At 47.4% G+C, this 17,164-nt stretch overlaps 1 protein-coding gene across 2 annotated transcripts in view; it reads right to left on the bottom strand.

The window, feature by feature from the left end:
• TRIP4 (thyroid hormone receptor interactor 4) overlaps positions 1 to 17,164 on the bottom strand; it is a 51,938-nt gene that overhangs the window by 26,272 nt on the left and 8,502 nt on the right. For both annotated transcript variants that reach the window (XM_048866501.2, XM_048866499.2), the window contains 7 exons: positions 13,565 to 13,795; positions 11,378 to 11,456; positions 7,972 to 8,101; positions 4,864 to 5,079; positions 3,236 to 3,362; positions 1,668 to 1,855; positions 616 to 740 (listed from right to left, as the gene is read on the bottom strand). In XM_048866501.2, the coding sequence (XP_048722458.2) occupies positions 616 to 740; positions 1,668 to 1,855; positions 3,236 to 3,362; positions 4,864 to 5,079; positions 7,972 to 8,101; positions 11,378 to 11,456; positions 13,565 to 13,795 (1,096 nt within the window). The remainder of the gene's footprint in view (positions 1 to 615; positions 741 to 1,667; positions 1,856 to 3,235; positions 3,363 to 4,863; positions 5,080 to 7,971; positions 8,102 to 11,377; positions 11,457 to 13,564; positions 13,796 to 17,164) is intronic.

Here is a 17,164-nt window from a genome sequence, read left to right as displayed (position 1 = left end):
CTTTTGTGCATCTCTCCCCTGTTGTGGCTTTTTAGGGAACAGTATGGCCGATGCACAGTGAATGCACAGTTCCTTGCTCTGGTGAGGCAGGAAGAAATCCCTAGGCATATTTGGGCTGACTAATATCCAGAGGTGCTGCACCAAGAGGCGACATCTCCTTGGCCATGCAGCCTGGACCAGGCTGATGTCTCAGGCTCACCTAGCCTCACAAAAGAGAGAGATCTGCATGTTAATCTGCAGCTTTTTATTCCTGGCCTCCAGGAGGCCAGAACATATGATAGCATTTGAACTTCAGAGCACCAGCTCCTTCGTACATTCACATGCAACGACCTATTGCCTGAACCAAGAACGAAGAGGCATTGCTGCTAGGAGGTATTGTCAAAGTAAGATGCAATTCACTTGTGCTCACAGCTTCTGACTAGCCAAGAGGACAGAGTTGATCTGCTTCATGACTCCCTTCTGGCTGAAGAAATGCAGAAAGGAAGAGGGGAATTGAAAGGAGAAAGGAAGGTTAATGAGAGAAGCAGCAATAACTGCCCAAGAGTGCCTGCTTCCTGCCTCTGCTCATTACACGACTCAAGGTACCAAAATCAGAGACCCAATAGTGAGGTTCACCTTCCCGGAGCAGCATTCTGTAGGTGGCCTCTAGCTCAGAGATTTCTTGAGGGGATGGTCTTTTAGCAGTAGCTGCTATCCACAGCCGCCCTCTGTGGGATGTGTACCAGGTCCTGCCCTCCACCCTAGAGAGAACAGAAGAGGATGCAGAACTGACATGCCAGCTGAGATCCCACATGGCCCAGTCTTCAATAGAACATTTCACCCTGTGATTCCTGTTACCAAGCTTTGCCCTGGGAAAGGACATTTTCCTCTTCAGTGAGGAGAGCTGTTAGTGAGAAGACTTCTGGAGCCAGTGAATCTCATCAAGCAACTTACTTACATGGTTTAGTCACTCTACTCTGACTTTTCAATACCCAGAAATCAAGACTCCGTACTCCTAGGAGCTAGGCAGTGGTCAGTATGCAATCTAATGGGCAACATGGCCCACAGACGTAGACAAAGCAGTCAGCATCTGCCCTTTTCTTTAGGTGCAGCTCCCAGAGACTATGGGAACAGGATGAAAGGCTCCACCTTTATCAGAATGGCTGGCTTGCAGCATTCCCAGGCTGCTCAGATCCAGGAGCAGGGTAAGATGGGATCTGAAGTCTCTACAGCCTGAGGAACTGATAAGTCTGCTTTTCAGAATTAAAAGTCATCTCCTCAGAAACTTCAGAGAAAAAAAAAAAAATCTACAGAAATTCAGGGATTTCCCAAGACACCCCAATTACACTGGAACAGGGAGACAGCAGCTGATTTGTCTGGAAAACTGCCTTGTAAAGGGGAAGCTTGTCTAGTAACGTCTCCTGGCCCTCCCTGGGGAACCCTGCTCCTAGGCATGGAGCACCGCGATGCTGCAGGTTATCTACCAAGGAATTTGTATAAAAATAGCAAAATACTGGAGTATTTTCAGGCCTTTGTTAATTATCATCATAAAGAAGCTGACTCTTTCCAGTCTGCTCAGTTCCGAACTCAACAGAATGCTCGGATGAAGAAGTGCAGCTCCCTGTTCGTACATATCCTGCCCAAACATTTCCCTCAGGGAAATCACAGTTCCATGTCTTTATTTTTACCTTTTGATTCCTTTTACCAGCAAAGAAGCCCAAGGCTGGTGCATGCTGAGACACCAGCCATCATCTGAGATCTCCTGTAATTCTCGATCCTGAATCCGTAACCTGTTCCTTTCGGAGGCAGACTCATGCCCAGTTTCTGCAGAATGGGCAGTTTTTCTGTGCAGGAGCAAGCCAGTCTGGTCTACCCACTTCAGCATGTTCAAAACAAACACATAACAGAAGGTTTAACTCGGTCCAAATCACTAAGTTTTTTCTTTACTTAAGAACAACAGTGCAGAAGGCACCATGGCCTAGCCCTCCTGCTGGATTAGATCTTTGGCCCACTGTATCAGAACCCTGCTCTTACCATTCTCTGGCTACTGCTGGGTAAGCCAGACTTGAACCCGAAGGGGGTGGGAGGAGAGAATCTAACCTGGGATGGTGCCAGTGTAGCCCAGAGCAAGATGTGGGTCAGGTGGCCACCTTTGTCATGCCCCCGAGAGAGACCACAAGCCAAGCATACAAAGAGTGCAGACCACTCATCAAATGGAGCACTGCATGCCAAAGCCTGGAGTCTCTGCATGCCACACCCTGGTAGCAGCCAAAGCAAGGGAAACTAATCTGCTCTATGTAACCCTCACATTGGCTGCCCTTGAACTAAATGGCAGATTTAAAGAGTAGAACTATCAACCGACATTGTCCCACAACATAGACGGCACATACATAGTGTGTTCACAACTGAGCAACACCCAGTTGGCAGCACCTGCACTGGGAAGAGTTTAAGGGAGGCCAAAGGGATTGTTCAGACAACCAGCTGACACAGCATCCTCCCCCTCCTCGTGGACTGCCATATGGGATATTGGCATTCAGAGCCAGCCTTTGGATGCAGCCACAGACCCCTTCTGGGTGCACAAACAGTACTCATGGCCACTTATCACATGCCTTTTCCTCTTGAGAGGGAATGAGAAAAAACAACCAGCTATAGCCCAAGAGCTCCCACAACTCTTGAAAAATACCTGGATGTAGAAAAACAGTTAAGTGGAGGCAGGAGAGGCACAAACCCTGGTATGAAGACAGGGATGGGTTTAAATTGCATTATCTGGCATGGCCTGTCACAGACTAAGAATAAGCGTATATTAATGCTTGGAAGTGTCTGAGCACAAATGCATGGTGCACAGGAACCAAAGAAAGACAAGAGGGGACACTAGCAAGTGGAGAGCGTGACCGAGGGGGCACAACTGAAATCTGGCAGGCAGATCCTTATAAAGGGAATTTTAAAAGGGAAACTCCTTTAGACTGAATGTCAGGAAACCTTCCCAAGAGCGAGATGCATCAGGCTGAGAAAGGGGGAGGAAACCCACTGCTCTGAGTTAAATATGCCACTGGCAAAAATCCTGCCCAGGCCGAGAGTTTGGGATGGACTAGCCCACCTAGCTGGCCGTGTCCATCTCTCGCTCAGATGATCCTAATCCCACAGAGGAGGCTGGGGGACAGGGAAGAGATGCCATCAACACATGGGAAGTTACAATACTTGGGTGCATGTCTCTTGGCAGCCACTGCTCGGGGAGGAATCAGAAATCGGCACTAACCAAGGGGGCAGGCTGGAGAAGGTGGGGATTCACCAGAAGCCCAGAGCTCACTTCAGACTTCCCCTGGGGTCTCCTCGATGGCTTGCTCAGTGTGCCACAGTTAATGGCATCAATTGTCTCATCCAACCTGCAAGGACACACAAACCACGTTAATACCCCCCGGCCTTCTGTCCCAGAAGCACTTCCTGTCATTTCTCCCAGCCAGGCTGCTCCCCCTGCTGCCTCCCTCCCTCCGATAGTCGGGCTCCTGCAGACACTCAAGGCATGTTTGCTGTAGATATACAGCTGCACTGCTCTGTGTTCTCCCAGGGAGCTACTGGCCCGGAACACTCACAAACGTGCCAGCTAAGGACAGTTCTGCCTGTAAGTCAGACAGAGTGCAAAATTCAGCAGGGACAGTCAGTACTGAGAGCATGGCCCTGCACAGCACAGGGTAGCCCTGTAAAACTGGCATCCAGATCACCCCTGGTCATTAATGATCCCAGGACACTGGTCACAAAGCAAGACTATCTAAAGGGACCCCGTTTATCTGGCACCCCGTAGTATCTGAGCTTCAACAGCCCTGTGAGATGCACATCTTAATTTTACAGATGGGAAACTGAGGCACGGACACTCTAAGGGCAGGTCTTCACTACCCACTGGTTCGGCGGGTAGTGATCGATCCTCGAATGCACTCCTCGTCAACTCCAGAACTCCAGCTTGCGAGAGGCGGAAGCGGAGTCGAAGGGGGAGCAGCAGCGGTCGACTCACCGCCATCTTCACAGCCAGGTAAGTTGATCTAAGATATACCGACTTCAGCTACGCTATTCGCGTAGCTGAAGTTGTGTATCTTAGGTCCTCCCCCCACTTCTAGTGTAGACCAGGGCTAAGTGACTTGCCCAAGGTCACACAAGAAGTCTGTGGCACAGCAGAGACTTAAACAGTCCCAGGCTTGTGTCCAAGCCACTAGACTAGTCTTCTGAGAGCCACAGTGGCCTGGCCAAACCCTAATGTGGGCAACTCCATTTGGAATGTGGTATTCGTCACTCCACCTCCTAAAAGCTGGGGGGCAGTTCTGTACACATAGAATGGCTGCCATGTTCCACCCCAGAGGATGCTGAATTTCATTTGTAGGGGAAGTGATCCCGTTACAGTGAGTCTGGAAGATGCCCAGGTATGCAAAGCTCTACAGAACATCAAGTTATTATATTGTTGCTTCCTTTTTGCCTCTTCTTTATTCCTAGGCATATTTGCACACAAGCAGATTTTTGCTCCTTAGGAGCGTAATCTGCTCCTGAAGCACAAACCCCTAAACTCTCTGTGCTGTCATGACTACAGCAGATGTCTGCAACACCACAGACAGAGGGATGAGATTGCGAACAGGGAAATAAGCAGCAGGAGCAAATCGGTTGCTAAAGAGCTCAGGATCCTGTTTGTCTCAAACAATGAGATACAGGGAGAAGCACAGAACATTCTAACCAAGTGGCAGGGCTGCCTCTCAAGAGAATGGGCTCCGCAGTTTGTCATCTGTTGCTATTGATGGTAGCTCAGCTGCCTCGCTAACAATCACAGATAGCGTTTCTCCTCTCTCTGCTCTCTGGAGCGTACTCTGCTCCCTGCCAGCTCGGTGGCTGATGCCACCTACTCACTTGCTGTGATATTCAGCCATGCTGTCCTGCTCCTCCAGGATCTGCCTGCCAGCAAAGTCGATGGTGATTTTCCTGGCAAGTCGAGAAGCGTGGCGCAGCTCTCGCAGCTCCTCCTCTCTCTTCTGCAGTGCCTCACGCTCTTGTTTGGACAGCCACTGGTTGGAGTCTGTAGCAAAGTAATCCGACTCGTCATCGATGACTTGAGTACGGCGCACGCTGGTGAGAGACAGCCACAGAGAAAAAGCAGAGTGGTACCAGGTACGACAGCAAACAGCCCCAGACATACCTGGAAACATCACATCAGTCATGCAGCCACCCCTCCCCATGCTCCCACGACCCCCTTGTGGTCTCTGGAGAACATGGCTTGTCAGTAACATGAAGCCAGATGCATGAAATTTTGCCCTTTTGAGGACCATGCTGACAACCTGTCAGGAACTCGAGGGAATAAAACGGAAAGAGAGCACAACTACTTCCATCTTAAATACGGAGGAGAACCTGTGGAGACTACACACAACAGCAAGCCCTGGACGCAGCTCTCATGGATTGAGACAGGGCATTATTGTTGCAGTGGCATGAATGTAGTAGAGTGTGATTTGTTCCCTACAGAGGCTGCTTCAGTGTCCTTTACAGATCCCCAAAATCCGCCCCCACTCATGCCCTTCCTAGGTTAAGGCCCCCTTTCCCTTGTAAGCCCCATTCTTCTGGCTGAAGGGGACTGAACAGTTTTCTCTTCCCCATTTCCACCCCAAGGTAGAGAGCACTGAGGCCAAAGCACCAGCAAACCTCACAGACCTAACAGGGGATGGGAGACCAGACAGGGAATTAAGCCCAAGGCTCCTGCAGAGCCCTGCCAACAGACCACCCAGCTGGCCCCTGGCCTCAACACAGTGCTTGAAAAATTCACTCAGTATGAGACTTCTTCCACCTGGCGAGTGCGATCACGTCTCAAAGGGCAAGGATAGTGAGGCGTTTATCCATTGCAGAATGCAGTCTGTCAACCCAAAACTACTTGTGAATTTCACACATGCCACTGGGCTATAGAAGATTCTGGGGCTGGGCTCTCTCAATCTCTTCAGCTGAAGCTGTTCCACTTTTTCAGTAAAAGAAACCAGGAGTGGCCATGGGGCTGAAGCCAGCGTCTGTCCCCCCGCAAAAAAGCCGGGAACAGCTTGGGGCTGAAGACAGCATCCCTCCTCCCCCCGAAGCTGGGAGCAGGTGCGGGGCTGAAGCTGGGAACCCCAGTGGCCCCTCACGCCCCCACAGCTGAAGCTGGGAGCAGCGCGAGACTGAAGCCCCCAGCCCTGGGGCTCCCTGCGGGCAGAAGCCTTGAGTCCATGGGCAGAGTTGTGGGGGCATAAGGGTGTTGTCCCCCCCACCAAACTGCAGTGACTTACTCAGAGTGGGGCAGTCCGGGGGCAGCTCCACCCCACCCCCAACACAGAAAGCAAGGTGTCCTGCTGAGGTGAGTCACAGGGTGGAGGTGGCGCTCTCTCCCTGGACCCCACTGCGTGGAGCTGGCTCAAGCCCTGCCAACTCTTGCCCCCTCCAAAACAGAAGTCAAACTACACCTATGCCCAAGGGTCCCCACCCTTGGCCCAGAGCCCTGAATCCCCCCACCTACCCCCATTGGGCCCTGGCATTTTTATAGCATGTTGAGGGGGGGCTCAAAAAGAAAAAGGTTGAGAGCCCCTGGTTTAGAGTCCCCAGCACGGAGTTCCCACAGCTGCTGCAAGACGAGTGCCGTCAGAACAGACTCAAACATCAGCAGTAGCTGAAAGGCATGTAAGGTGTGTGGTTATGTAGCAAGATGGTCATCTCAGCAGGAGAATTTTCACACCATTGCCTTTGCAAAGTTCCCATGGTTTTCCTTTAAAAGTGAATTGTCGGGGGGGGGGAGGGAGGGGGGAGAGAAACGGGCTTGAGTCTTTCCGCGCCTCCGCCCACCCAACAACAGCAGCAAAAGTTTGTTCTTCTTGTTTTTATATCAGAAATTCAAGTCTTGTCTGCCCTGGAACACCCTGTGGTGACCGGGACGAATGAAACGAGATCACAAGAGAGTGAAAGTGGCAGCCATTGAGAGGGGAAGGGAATTTTACTCTCGCTGTTTAAAACTCTGTTTTTGCTATCATCTATTGAACTCCAGCGGCTACGGCGCATGGGGAAGAAAGGGTGTGTCTGTTAAAGATTCATCACCGCTGGCCTACAGCTAACTTGTAAGAGCTCACAATACACATCCTCGGAGACCCCCAAGAAAGCCGCACCAGAAAAGACCAGACTTGAAATTCCTGATCACTGCAAGGTAGTAAAAAAACTACTTAAAAACAACCACCCCACCTCATTTCAGGCCTTCTTAACACATCAGCAGAAAAAAAGAGGAAAATACCAATTTTTTTAAATGTCCTTTGCTGGTCACCTTTAAATGACATTCTCCATTTAGAGAGACAATCTGTTCAGAGGGAAAAAACATCAGAAAAAGAAGAGGGACAAGCACAAAATTTAGCACCACAACAAAGACTGTAGCTCAAAACAAGAACCATCAATGGGCCAAAGAGAAATTCCTGTGAGAGTCAGGGAATCTCGGCACATTTCATGTGACTGATCCAGCCAGCTGATGTACCACTTCCCTACCAATCTCAAGTCCAACAGCCCCAGAGGAACCATGTTTTCCAGCAGAAATACTGTTCTCAGCAGTATACAATACTGGTGTGACCACCTGCCGGCTGGTCAGTGGCCAATATGAAATGTACTGAGGCATTCAGTGCAATTCCTAGTGGACAAACCTACTACAATGGGTTCGCTTGCTGGAAGTCTCACCTGAGAGGTTAGGACTGGGTCACAGAGACTAGGGTCTCTGAGTCACAGAGACTAGACTCCCCTTCCCCACTACAGGGCCTCCATCTGGGGCAGGAGGCACCAGCTTGCCATACCACTGCCTGGACCACTCCCATCTTGTGATATTTTCTCCATGATTGTGATCCCACCTATAAATTCAGGTTTAATAGATTTGCAGCCAAGGCAGTTTTGGAAGGGATGGAATGCTGATACTATTTAGATCAAAAGTGACTCTGGCCTGCAGGATGGTTTGTGCTATTTCAGCAAGCACCATACCTCATTCTGTCAAATTCCAGCAACTTGTCTTTGTGTTTCACGGCCATCTCCAGACCTGTCTTAAGCTGAGCTTCCTGACGAGGCAGCAGGTCCTTGCTGAGGATCTCCATCTGCCCAGAACTCTCAGTACCTGGGATACACAGACACAAATCATGTTCAGGTTCTTGGGGATGGGCTATCAGTTTAAACACTGCTCCTGCTGCAGCTGGGCACAGAGATACTTCCAAGAACATGTGACATTATAGGAAACTGAAGAGGTCACTTGTCCAAAAGTCCGGCACTTTTAAAATTGTCCTAACCCCCACCTCCCTGCTTCCCCTCTTCCATGTTCTCCTCTCATCCTCCTTTCTCCAGCAACAAATTAAGTGCTCAGATACCATGGTGATGGGCCTGGGATAAAAATCTAGACAGAAACCATTTACCCTTGCTGCTCCAGTCACCTTCCCCAGTAACTTAGTTGTTTAGTTTCTATGGGAAGTAATTCTGCCTGTGTTCCCCCACTTCCCCTTATTTCCCTCAATTTTTGATTATGTCCCCTAATTCAAGCCCTTCTCTGGAAGCCCTGATTGTTCTCCTATTCTGTTCCTACTGAAAAGGGATTTCCAAAACCCTGACTGTAGAGTTCTTTGCCGCAATATGCTGCTTGTTATTTTATTTTCTGATCCTCCAATTTCTCTTTTCTCCTACTCCCCACACCTTTCAACATGCAACCCACCCCCCAATCCTCCTCTTCCTCCTCCATCTAGCTGGCATTGTTTGATTGCCCCCCTGTGTCTTACACTGACTGTCCTCTGTCCCCATGCTCAGCCCCACAGATGTCTGTCCCTCATTAGCTATTTTGATTGGACCTCTCCACCTGAATCTTGCATGAGCCTTGTTTTCCAGTGGGATTGAAATCCAAAAGGCCTGGTAGAGTGACATGCGTTTCCAAAGTGGGTGATTTGAGAGGTGTGTGACATCTGAGGGTCAAGCCTGCCTTATGGGCTGAACATACTCAACCATTAACAGGACAGGAAAGCAGGGAGGAGATTGCAGCAGCAGCCAGCCAGGGGAAGCAAGCACAGTTCCTGAACCAGCCAGTGGGATTTTCCTCGCCATTTCCTCTTCAGGAATATATCTCTTCTATTAGGGCCTACTCCAAAGCCTGGTAAGTCAATGGAAAGATTCCCATTGGCTTCAATGGGCTTTGCATCAGGCCCTTAGCAGATCCAGAAGCTTGGGGTCATTTCTCCTCTATGGCTGGACACTGGGAGCAGGTTTCATATCGATGGATATTTTACTCCTGGGCGCGTGGCTCTCTGCAACAGCCAGACACAAATCTGAAGAACTAGCTCAAGCACTGTAAATACTTAAAAAGAAAAGGAGTACTTGTGGCACCTTAGAGACTTAACCAATTTATTTGAGCATGAGCTTTCGTGAGCTACAGCTCACTTCATCAGATGTTTACCGTGGAAACTGCAGCAGACTTTATATACACACAGAGAATATGAAACAATACCTCCTCCCACCCCACTGTCCTGCTGGTAATAGCTTATCTAAAATGATCAACAGGTGGGCCATTTCCAGCACAAATCCAGGTTTTCTCACCCTCCACCCCCCCACACAAATTCACTCTCCTGCTGGTGCTAGCCCATCCAAAGTGACAACTCTTTACATAATCAAGTCGGGCTATTTCCTGCATTCGCAAAAAGAAAAGGAGTACTTGTGGCACCTTAGAGACTTAACCAATTTATTTGAGCATGAGCTTTCGTGAGCTACAGCTCACTTCATCAGATGTTTACCGTGGAAACTGCAGCAGACTTTAAATAGAAATAGCCCGACTTGATTATGTAAAGAGTTGTCACTTTGGATGGGCTAGCACCAGCAGGAGAGTGAATTTGTGTGGGGGGGTGGAGGGTGAGAAAACCTGGATTTGTGCTGGAAATGGCCCACCTGTTGATCATTTTAGATAAGCTATTACCAGCAGGACAGTGGGGTGGGAGGAGGTATTGTTTCATATTCTCTGTGTGTATATAAAGTCTGCTGCAGTTTCCACGGTAAACATCTGATGAAGTGAGCTGTAGCTCACGAAAGCTCATGCTCAAATAAATTGGTTAAGTCTCTAAGGTGCCACAAGTACTCCTTTTCTTTTTGCGAATACAGACTAACACGGCTGTTCCTCTGAAACCTGTAAATACTTAGGGATTTAGATTCTTCCCTGCTCGCAGGATGGTAATGAAAGCCTTGGTACTGTGACAAGGACAGCCACACTCCAAGCAAGGTCTAGTGGCACTTGCAGGGAGAGGGGCAGAGCTGAGCCCTGAAGATGCCAAGTCAGGAGGCTCGTTCCATTGACATTTGTAAAGGAAACTAGGCTAGAGCCCCCCCAGATGAAATGGAGTTCAGCTCCTGTTCCTCTCCACCCACACCAGCAGCACTGTCTGAAATCAAATACGCAGCAATCAAGACAGGGAGATACTGAAAACACCTTTTCAGCAAGCTGGGGCGCTGCTACTTAGCGCCAGCTCCTGCACCTCAGTCACTAGGAAGAGGAGCCTACACTGAGACCATAGAAGACTAGATTCCAGGCTCTAACCAGAGGACCTGGAAATCCAGATGTTTCAGCAAAATTAATGCAGACGGCCCCAGAATCCATAGGATTTCACTAGGGGGTTAAGTGTTGTTAGCTTTGCTTCTCCTCTTGGTCCTGTTCCTACATTTACCACCTCAGAAAAGTGTCAGACACAAAATTGTTCCAAAATATTAATATCAGCTGCTTCCACAGAAACCTCACAAGTCCCACTGCTGTAATCCCAGTCCCCGGCAGCAGACACTCTACATGGGACTTTTATTCTAATTTTTAAGGACTGCTGCAAGTGCCTCATTTCCACAAATAATTCCAGGCTGTCTAATGGCCAGCCTCGGTGCTTTGCGGTCAGTGCATCATGCATTGCCACTCAAGAAATTCAGACGCTACACCCAGACCTGGTCTCCCCTGGCTAGTGCCTGGGAACCATGCAGAAGGGGAAGCACAACATGCTGGGCAAGAAACAGGACTGATGAGCTCCAGTGAGATTCTCATCCAGCCCTCCAAGGCCAAAGAATGCTGTCACAGGACTGCAGTGGCTTGGATACATTTTGGAGAGCTTTGGTCATCTTCTCCAGGGAGTTCAAATTCTGTAGAAAGCGTCCAGAGGCAGTCCCTGAATCTTTGGGAACTTTCCCACACACAGTTTTCTAGAGCCCCTCACTATAACCAGAAGGAACAGATCTATACTGCTAAGAGACAAAAAAGATTTAGGCCCTGTCTACTACATAACACCAGTGAAAACATAGGCATAGGCTCTAGTCTAATGTAACAGTAGAGCAGAGGTGGAACGGTGTATAACTTTCTGGATTAACTGCATTACACATGATTGCTACCAACCTGCCATGAGCTTCTTCAGCAGCTTCTGGCTCTTGTTTGAGTCACGCTGCAGAATGTCCTGCTCTTCATTCGTGCACACCTAAAAGACAACAAGAAGATCAAGGCTAAGAGTGATACTTAGCACCTGATAGCCTCAAAGCCATTGACAAAAGTTAAGGGTGAGCTGTAAAGGATAATGAAGAGTGGGTCCACAGGATTTCACCAGGGTCCACAGGCCGTGGACCCTTCTGCATCTTCGCTGTGTATGGAAAGAAGACCTTGATCTCTGCTCATTTTTTTATCTTAGGTTTCAGAGTAACAGCCGTGTTAGTCTGTATTCGCAAAAAGAAAAGGAGTACTTGTGGCACCTTAAGTGAGCTGTAGCTCACGAAAGCTTATGCTCAAATAAATTGGTTAGTCTCTAAGGTGCCACAAGTACTCTTTTCTTTTTTATCTTAGACATCTCAGCAACACCAAGACTGGTTTTTTCTGTTCTTTTGCTGAAGGATTTCAGGGATGTGTGGTTCTCTCACAACTTCATTAAAGAGGTGGGTGGCATTTAACAAAGGCATCCTTTCTCTCAGGTGGTTACTAGGCACTGGAGTTAGATATTTAAAATACTCTGATTAAAACTTCTCTCTCCTCTCACCTATTCAGCTTTCACTCTCTTGTGAAGTCAATTGTACTGGCTTTCCAGTCACTACACTGTCCGAGGGAGACAAAAAGTTCAAGGGTTTTTGTTGTTCTTTTAAACAAAATTCATCATAACATTGTGTGGAATAAAAGGTCGGACACCGATTCCCCCTCCCCTCCCTCCCCCGGCTACCTTTAAAATGCCTTCATTTTGGTTGTTTTAAATAACATATTTAACTCCATTTTGTAGAGAACTCTCAGGAGAAAGGAACTCTCTGTTAAAGGTCTAATCCTCCCGCCATTTTCCCTTCAGATAAGCAGACAGAATGCACAATATGCTGTGAGACTCCCGAGAATTCTTTCCTGCAAAACAAAGGTCGGCCCAATTTGACATTTTTCATATTCCTAAGGTAAAAATAAATTTAAAAATCCTTTTAAAAAAATGACACGTATGCACAGCCTGCCATAACCACCTTTCAGGGCTTCATCCATCACAAAACAGAAAAAAAGGGCCCAACCCCAATTTTTATTTTACTTTTCTTTATAGAGCTCTTTTAATTAATTAATTCCCACCCACCCTAAGGAATCAGAGCGCATCAGTCCATTTTATAAATGGGGAAAGTGAGGGCCAGGAAAATGAAAACGCAACTCGTGTCCTCCTGTGGAAAAACACACATGAGCTTGAATGGCAAAGAAAATCTGATCACATAAAATCCTATTTGGGAGGCACCTTCTGATCTGACCCTGTATTGTCTCCCAGCCCTTCCGGAATGCAAAGATCATTAAAAAAAATTCTAAATATAGGAATGGAATGGTCATTTCTGCTCCAGACTCTTTATACTGGGTTAAAGGGCCGAAGTAGCATAAATATCCTGGTTCCAGCTGGAAAAGATTTCCCTCCAGTGCAAGCACTGTGGAGGACCCCACTGCAAGCTCCAGCAGGCAAAGGGAGTGTGCCAGGGGGCTCCAGTGCTGTGGCCTACAGGGAAGCCCCAGGAGGCTGCCATAATTTAGGTAATTTAGAGCTCTGTAAATTATGTCAGCAGCCTCTCCAGCCCTTGGAGTCACCCAAATTCAGAAGGGTGAACAGATGGCTTAAAGCCACCTTACTCCCCCCTGCGCTGCAAGTTGGGTGCAGCACAGACTCTCACCCTACAGCCTTAGCGAGGATCCAGGTTCTAAAGCAGTGGTTCTCAAACTTTTGTACTGGTGACCCCTTTCACATAGCAAGCGTCTGAGTGCGACCCCGCCCCCCTTAAATTAAAAACACTTAAATATATTTAACACCATTATAAATGCTGGAGGCAAAGTGGAGTTTGGGGTGGAGGCTGACAGCTCGCAACCCCCCCGTAGTAACTTCACAGCCCCCTGAGGGGTCCCAACCCCCAGTTTGAGAACCCTTGTTCTTAAGGGACTTTGATCGGAGCAGGCCAATTCGGAAGGGGGAAGAACTTTGCTAATTTACAGGAAAGATAAGAAACTAGTGGGGCTAATTCAGCCACATGCCATCTCCAAGACCCAAGCATGAAAGACTGCAGTTAAGTATGGCAGATAGAAAAAAGCAGCATTACATACCAGTGTACTACAAAATAAGCAGGGGCCGGAGCCCTCCTGTTCGCAGACAATGCGGCCACAGGTCAAACAGTTATTGATGAGTTTGTGCTTCTGGCCCAGGCACTCACAGGTGTGGCGTCCAGGGATCAGGACTGCCAGTTTGTCCTGACCCTCCTTGGTGTACAGGTTGACGAATTTGGCCTTTTTCTTGGAGGTACTGCTGACGCTGCCACCACTACCCATCTCTTGTGCCTAATTTAGAAAGAGCAAACAGTGAATTTAATCTGCATTCTCACTGCAACACAAACATCAGAAAGAAACAGGGGCCCTTTAAACAAAGAATGGGGATAAACAGCCAGACAGATACCTGGCCAGCTTGAGTGAAAGTGGGACCAGACTCCAAATTCAAACCAGGATGATATCACTGAACAGAAGCAAGCCTCAGAAAAGGTCAGCACCATTTACATGAAAGGAGGACTGCTCAGCTTCGTGTTCTCTCTTTGCAAACTGGAATTGCCTGGGTTCTATGTGCCGGAGAGAAAGTTCTTGGATTCTGCGACCAAGAGCCCACATTAGGTTTTGTTAAATCAAACAAAAACTATAGAAAATCAGACCAGCAATCCAAAGCCCAGCCAACACCTTGGTGCAAGACACAATGCTAGTGCTGAACAAGGTGGGCAAATGGTACAGCATGATAAATCCACATTCCTGACACATCTATAAAGTAACCTATGCACCCAAACGCAGATGGAAATCACAAACACCTGAGAGAGAAGAGACCTTTTAGCTCACACAGATTATGTATTAATTATATTGATCAGTTATGAATTCCCAGTAATCACTCAATTGACAGGTTCTTGTCCCAAGATCAGGCCAAATATTATTACAATTATTGTTCAGTTAGGAATCCTGATGTGCACAGTTGCAACACTCACACTTTAGGAACCCTTCTGTATTTACAAATAGTTTATTAATACATTTAGCAAAGTCACCAACACGCTAACCCAGCAAGGTAGATAGATATGATACAGAACGTACCTCTGAACATCAATATACACTATCCCTTGCAGAACAACCTGAACTGTTACCCAATATCTTCCTCATCACCAGTAGCCATCATTCTGGCACCTCCCAATGGCTACCTCTCTCTCTCCTCCTGCCCACAGGCTGGACACAACTTTTATAATATGTTACACTGATATCACTATGCCTAATGCCTATTCAGTAGGGGTTTCTCCCCTCTTCCTTACATGTATTTCCTCACACTACTAAAGTTGAGGTGTCTTTCTTCTGTAGGTTAGTATATTAATGATCTCAACTTACCACATACGTCAATTCATTACCATGGCACTCTTGTGGTCAGACCGCTGCGGATGTTCTATCCAAAAGAGGGCATTCGCTCATGTTCCTGTGGTTGGCTGGTGTTGTTATGGGCAAAATTCCCCTTTACACACTCTATTTCCAGTTCCCCAGAACATAGGGGTGATCACTAGACTATTTATCTGTGCCAAAGTTCATAGGCTTCAAGCCCTATGCTACATGCTGAAACCAATGTCTTACAGAACACAGGCTTGTAGGTTTCTTACTGCTGAACAAATCAATGCTAAAGTGAGCACTATGGGCTACACATCTAATCCACAGCCCACCTCTCCCACCTGAGAAGGATTTCTCTATGCAGTGTATATTCTTTGGCAATTTGACATACTGTAATGTATTGTTGTTCTCATCTGAGGCACAATATTAGCAAGATTGGCACGTTACTTTTGATGTTTGTCTCTCTCAGGTGCATACTTTGTCTTATGCCGAGGTGACTCTGATGATAGATGGGACAGGACACCATGGATAATGGCTGCATGAGTGGCTGGTCAGTGGAATTCTCAATCTTTTCCCTCGAGTCCTCTTTCACCTTGAGCACTGAAATGAGTTCTCGCTTCCTTCAAGTCTCTAGCAGGCATTGTTTCTGATAAAGTTTGCCTCTCACTTATAGATTCCAAGGCCCTCACATCATGGAACACAGAAATTGCTATAGTGGAACCAAACGTATCTCTAGCCTAATGTTACTTCTCTGATAACGGCCAACACCAGATGCTTTGAAGGAGGGTATAAACTTACAATAATGTGTCTTCGTGTGTAACACCATCCCCTGAGCCGAGGGGGAGGCAGGTTTTCCTGATCCCAGCTGATAAGCAACTCATGGGTTGAAGCCTGAGGATCGATCACCCTTATTTTATCCTCACAATTGTCACTCCAGATTCTAGTCATGTTCAAACAGTGAATCTAGTCTCTGCCTGTTGTTTATCATCTGTGATATGCTTGAAAATCCTCTTGTGGTGCTGGACAGTCTCCCTCTGCCTCTATTCTTCCTAGTCTCTCCTAGACTTGGGGGAAGGGCCATTTCTAAGAATCCCTCCTCAGTACGGCCTGGCTCTATCACAGATGTAACACTTCACTGGCTCTGCTCACTGTATGTTGTTAACAGATCACTCCAACTTCCTGAACTTCACCCCAGCTATTGTTGGTTCTAGGTTCCCAGGTCTCCATTGTTGCTTCTGTCTCAGATGGCGCCAGGTAACAGCATCAGGACACCTTCTCTCATGTCTCTTCCTTTTCCTGTCTCTGTTGCGTACAATGTTCTGACTCACTCCTCTTGTTTCAATGGTGCTGTGACTCTGGTTTAGGGTTTAATGATGGGTGCTTCCTCCATCACCCCTGCTCTGTCCAATCAGCACTACTTCCACAACCAGGCCAGAGCTCTGCTTTTATTAACAAGAATGAAAAGAGACACAGTGACCTCAGTTTGCAGGCCTTGCCAGAGGTTTCTCAGCACCTTAATTAGGGTAACAGAGAAAACTCTAAGGAAATAGCTGAAACCTCCTAAGCCTGTTTAACCCCTTCATTTACAAAACAAAGTCCATATTCCTATTCCTTTCCCTTTCAGACGATTTAAACTTTAAAGGTGTTTTCAGCATTTTAAAGTATCCCCATAGGAAAACCTCTATTTATATTAAATAGTAAAACAGGGATGGCCAAAGTGCAACCCATAAAACTCTACAATTTGGCCTGTGGCAACTCTCACTTTCAGCATTCAGCTGTAACCCCTGGGGACTACATGTCCCAGCATGCAATGTTCCATCTTGAGCCAAAGGACTCAAATCAAGAACAATGCATATTAGGACCCTTATTTTTTTGCAGGTTGCTCCATCACATTAAAGAGAACAATGGCTGCAACCTGCTCTATTTGATACAAAGTTATGGCTCCTATTCTACACCTGGACTGTGGCATAGGTTAACTGCTCAGGCCCCTGGTAAGCTGCCTATAAGTCTCCAAGTCAGATGCCCTGTGCTAGAAGCAAAGCCCAAAGAATGAATCTGGAAAACTGTACAAGATGACAGCAAAGATTCTCATTTCCTTAATGTGTGCCCTGAGAGAGAGAGAACTATGGAACTGAAAGAGAAGGTGTTAGTGTGCTGTGTTTGTGTGTATCCCAGTGGTGGGGAGCTAATGCTTGGAGACTAGGATTGTGTCGGTTATGAACAATGTCCTAACTTCAGATTTCCTGCTTTGTAGGTTTGCATTTCAGTGTATTTCCATTTTGGTGACATATGCATGGGCAGCCTTAA

Source organism: Caretta caretta, chromosome 10, assembly GCF_965140235.1.
Source record: "Caretta caretta isolate rCarCar2 chromosome 10, rCarCar1.hap1, whole genome shotgun sequence".
Taxonomy (NCBI): domain Eukaryota; kingdom Metazoa; phylum Chordata; order Testudines; family Cheloniidae; genus Caretta; species Caretta caretta.
The sequence above is the reverse complement of the archived record's forward strand: the minus strand, read 5'-3'. Positions and strand labels throughout refer to the sequence as shown.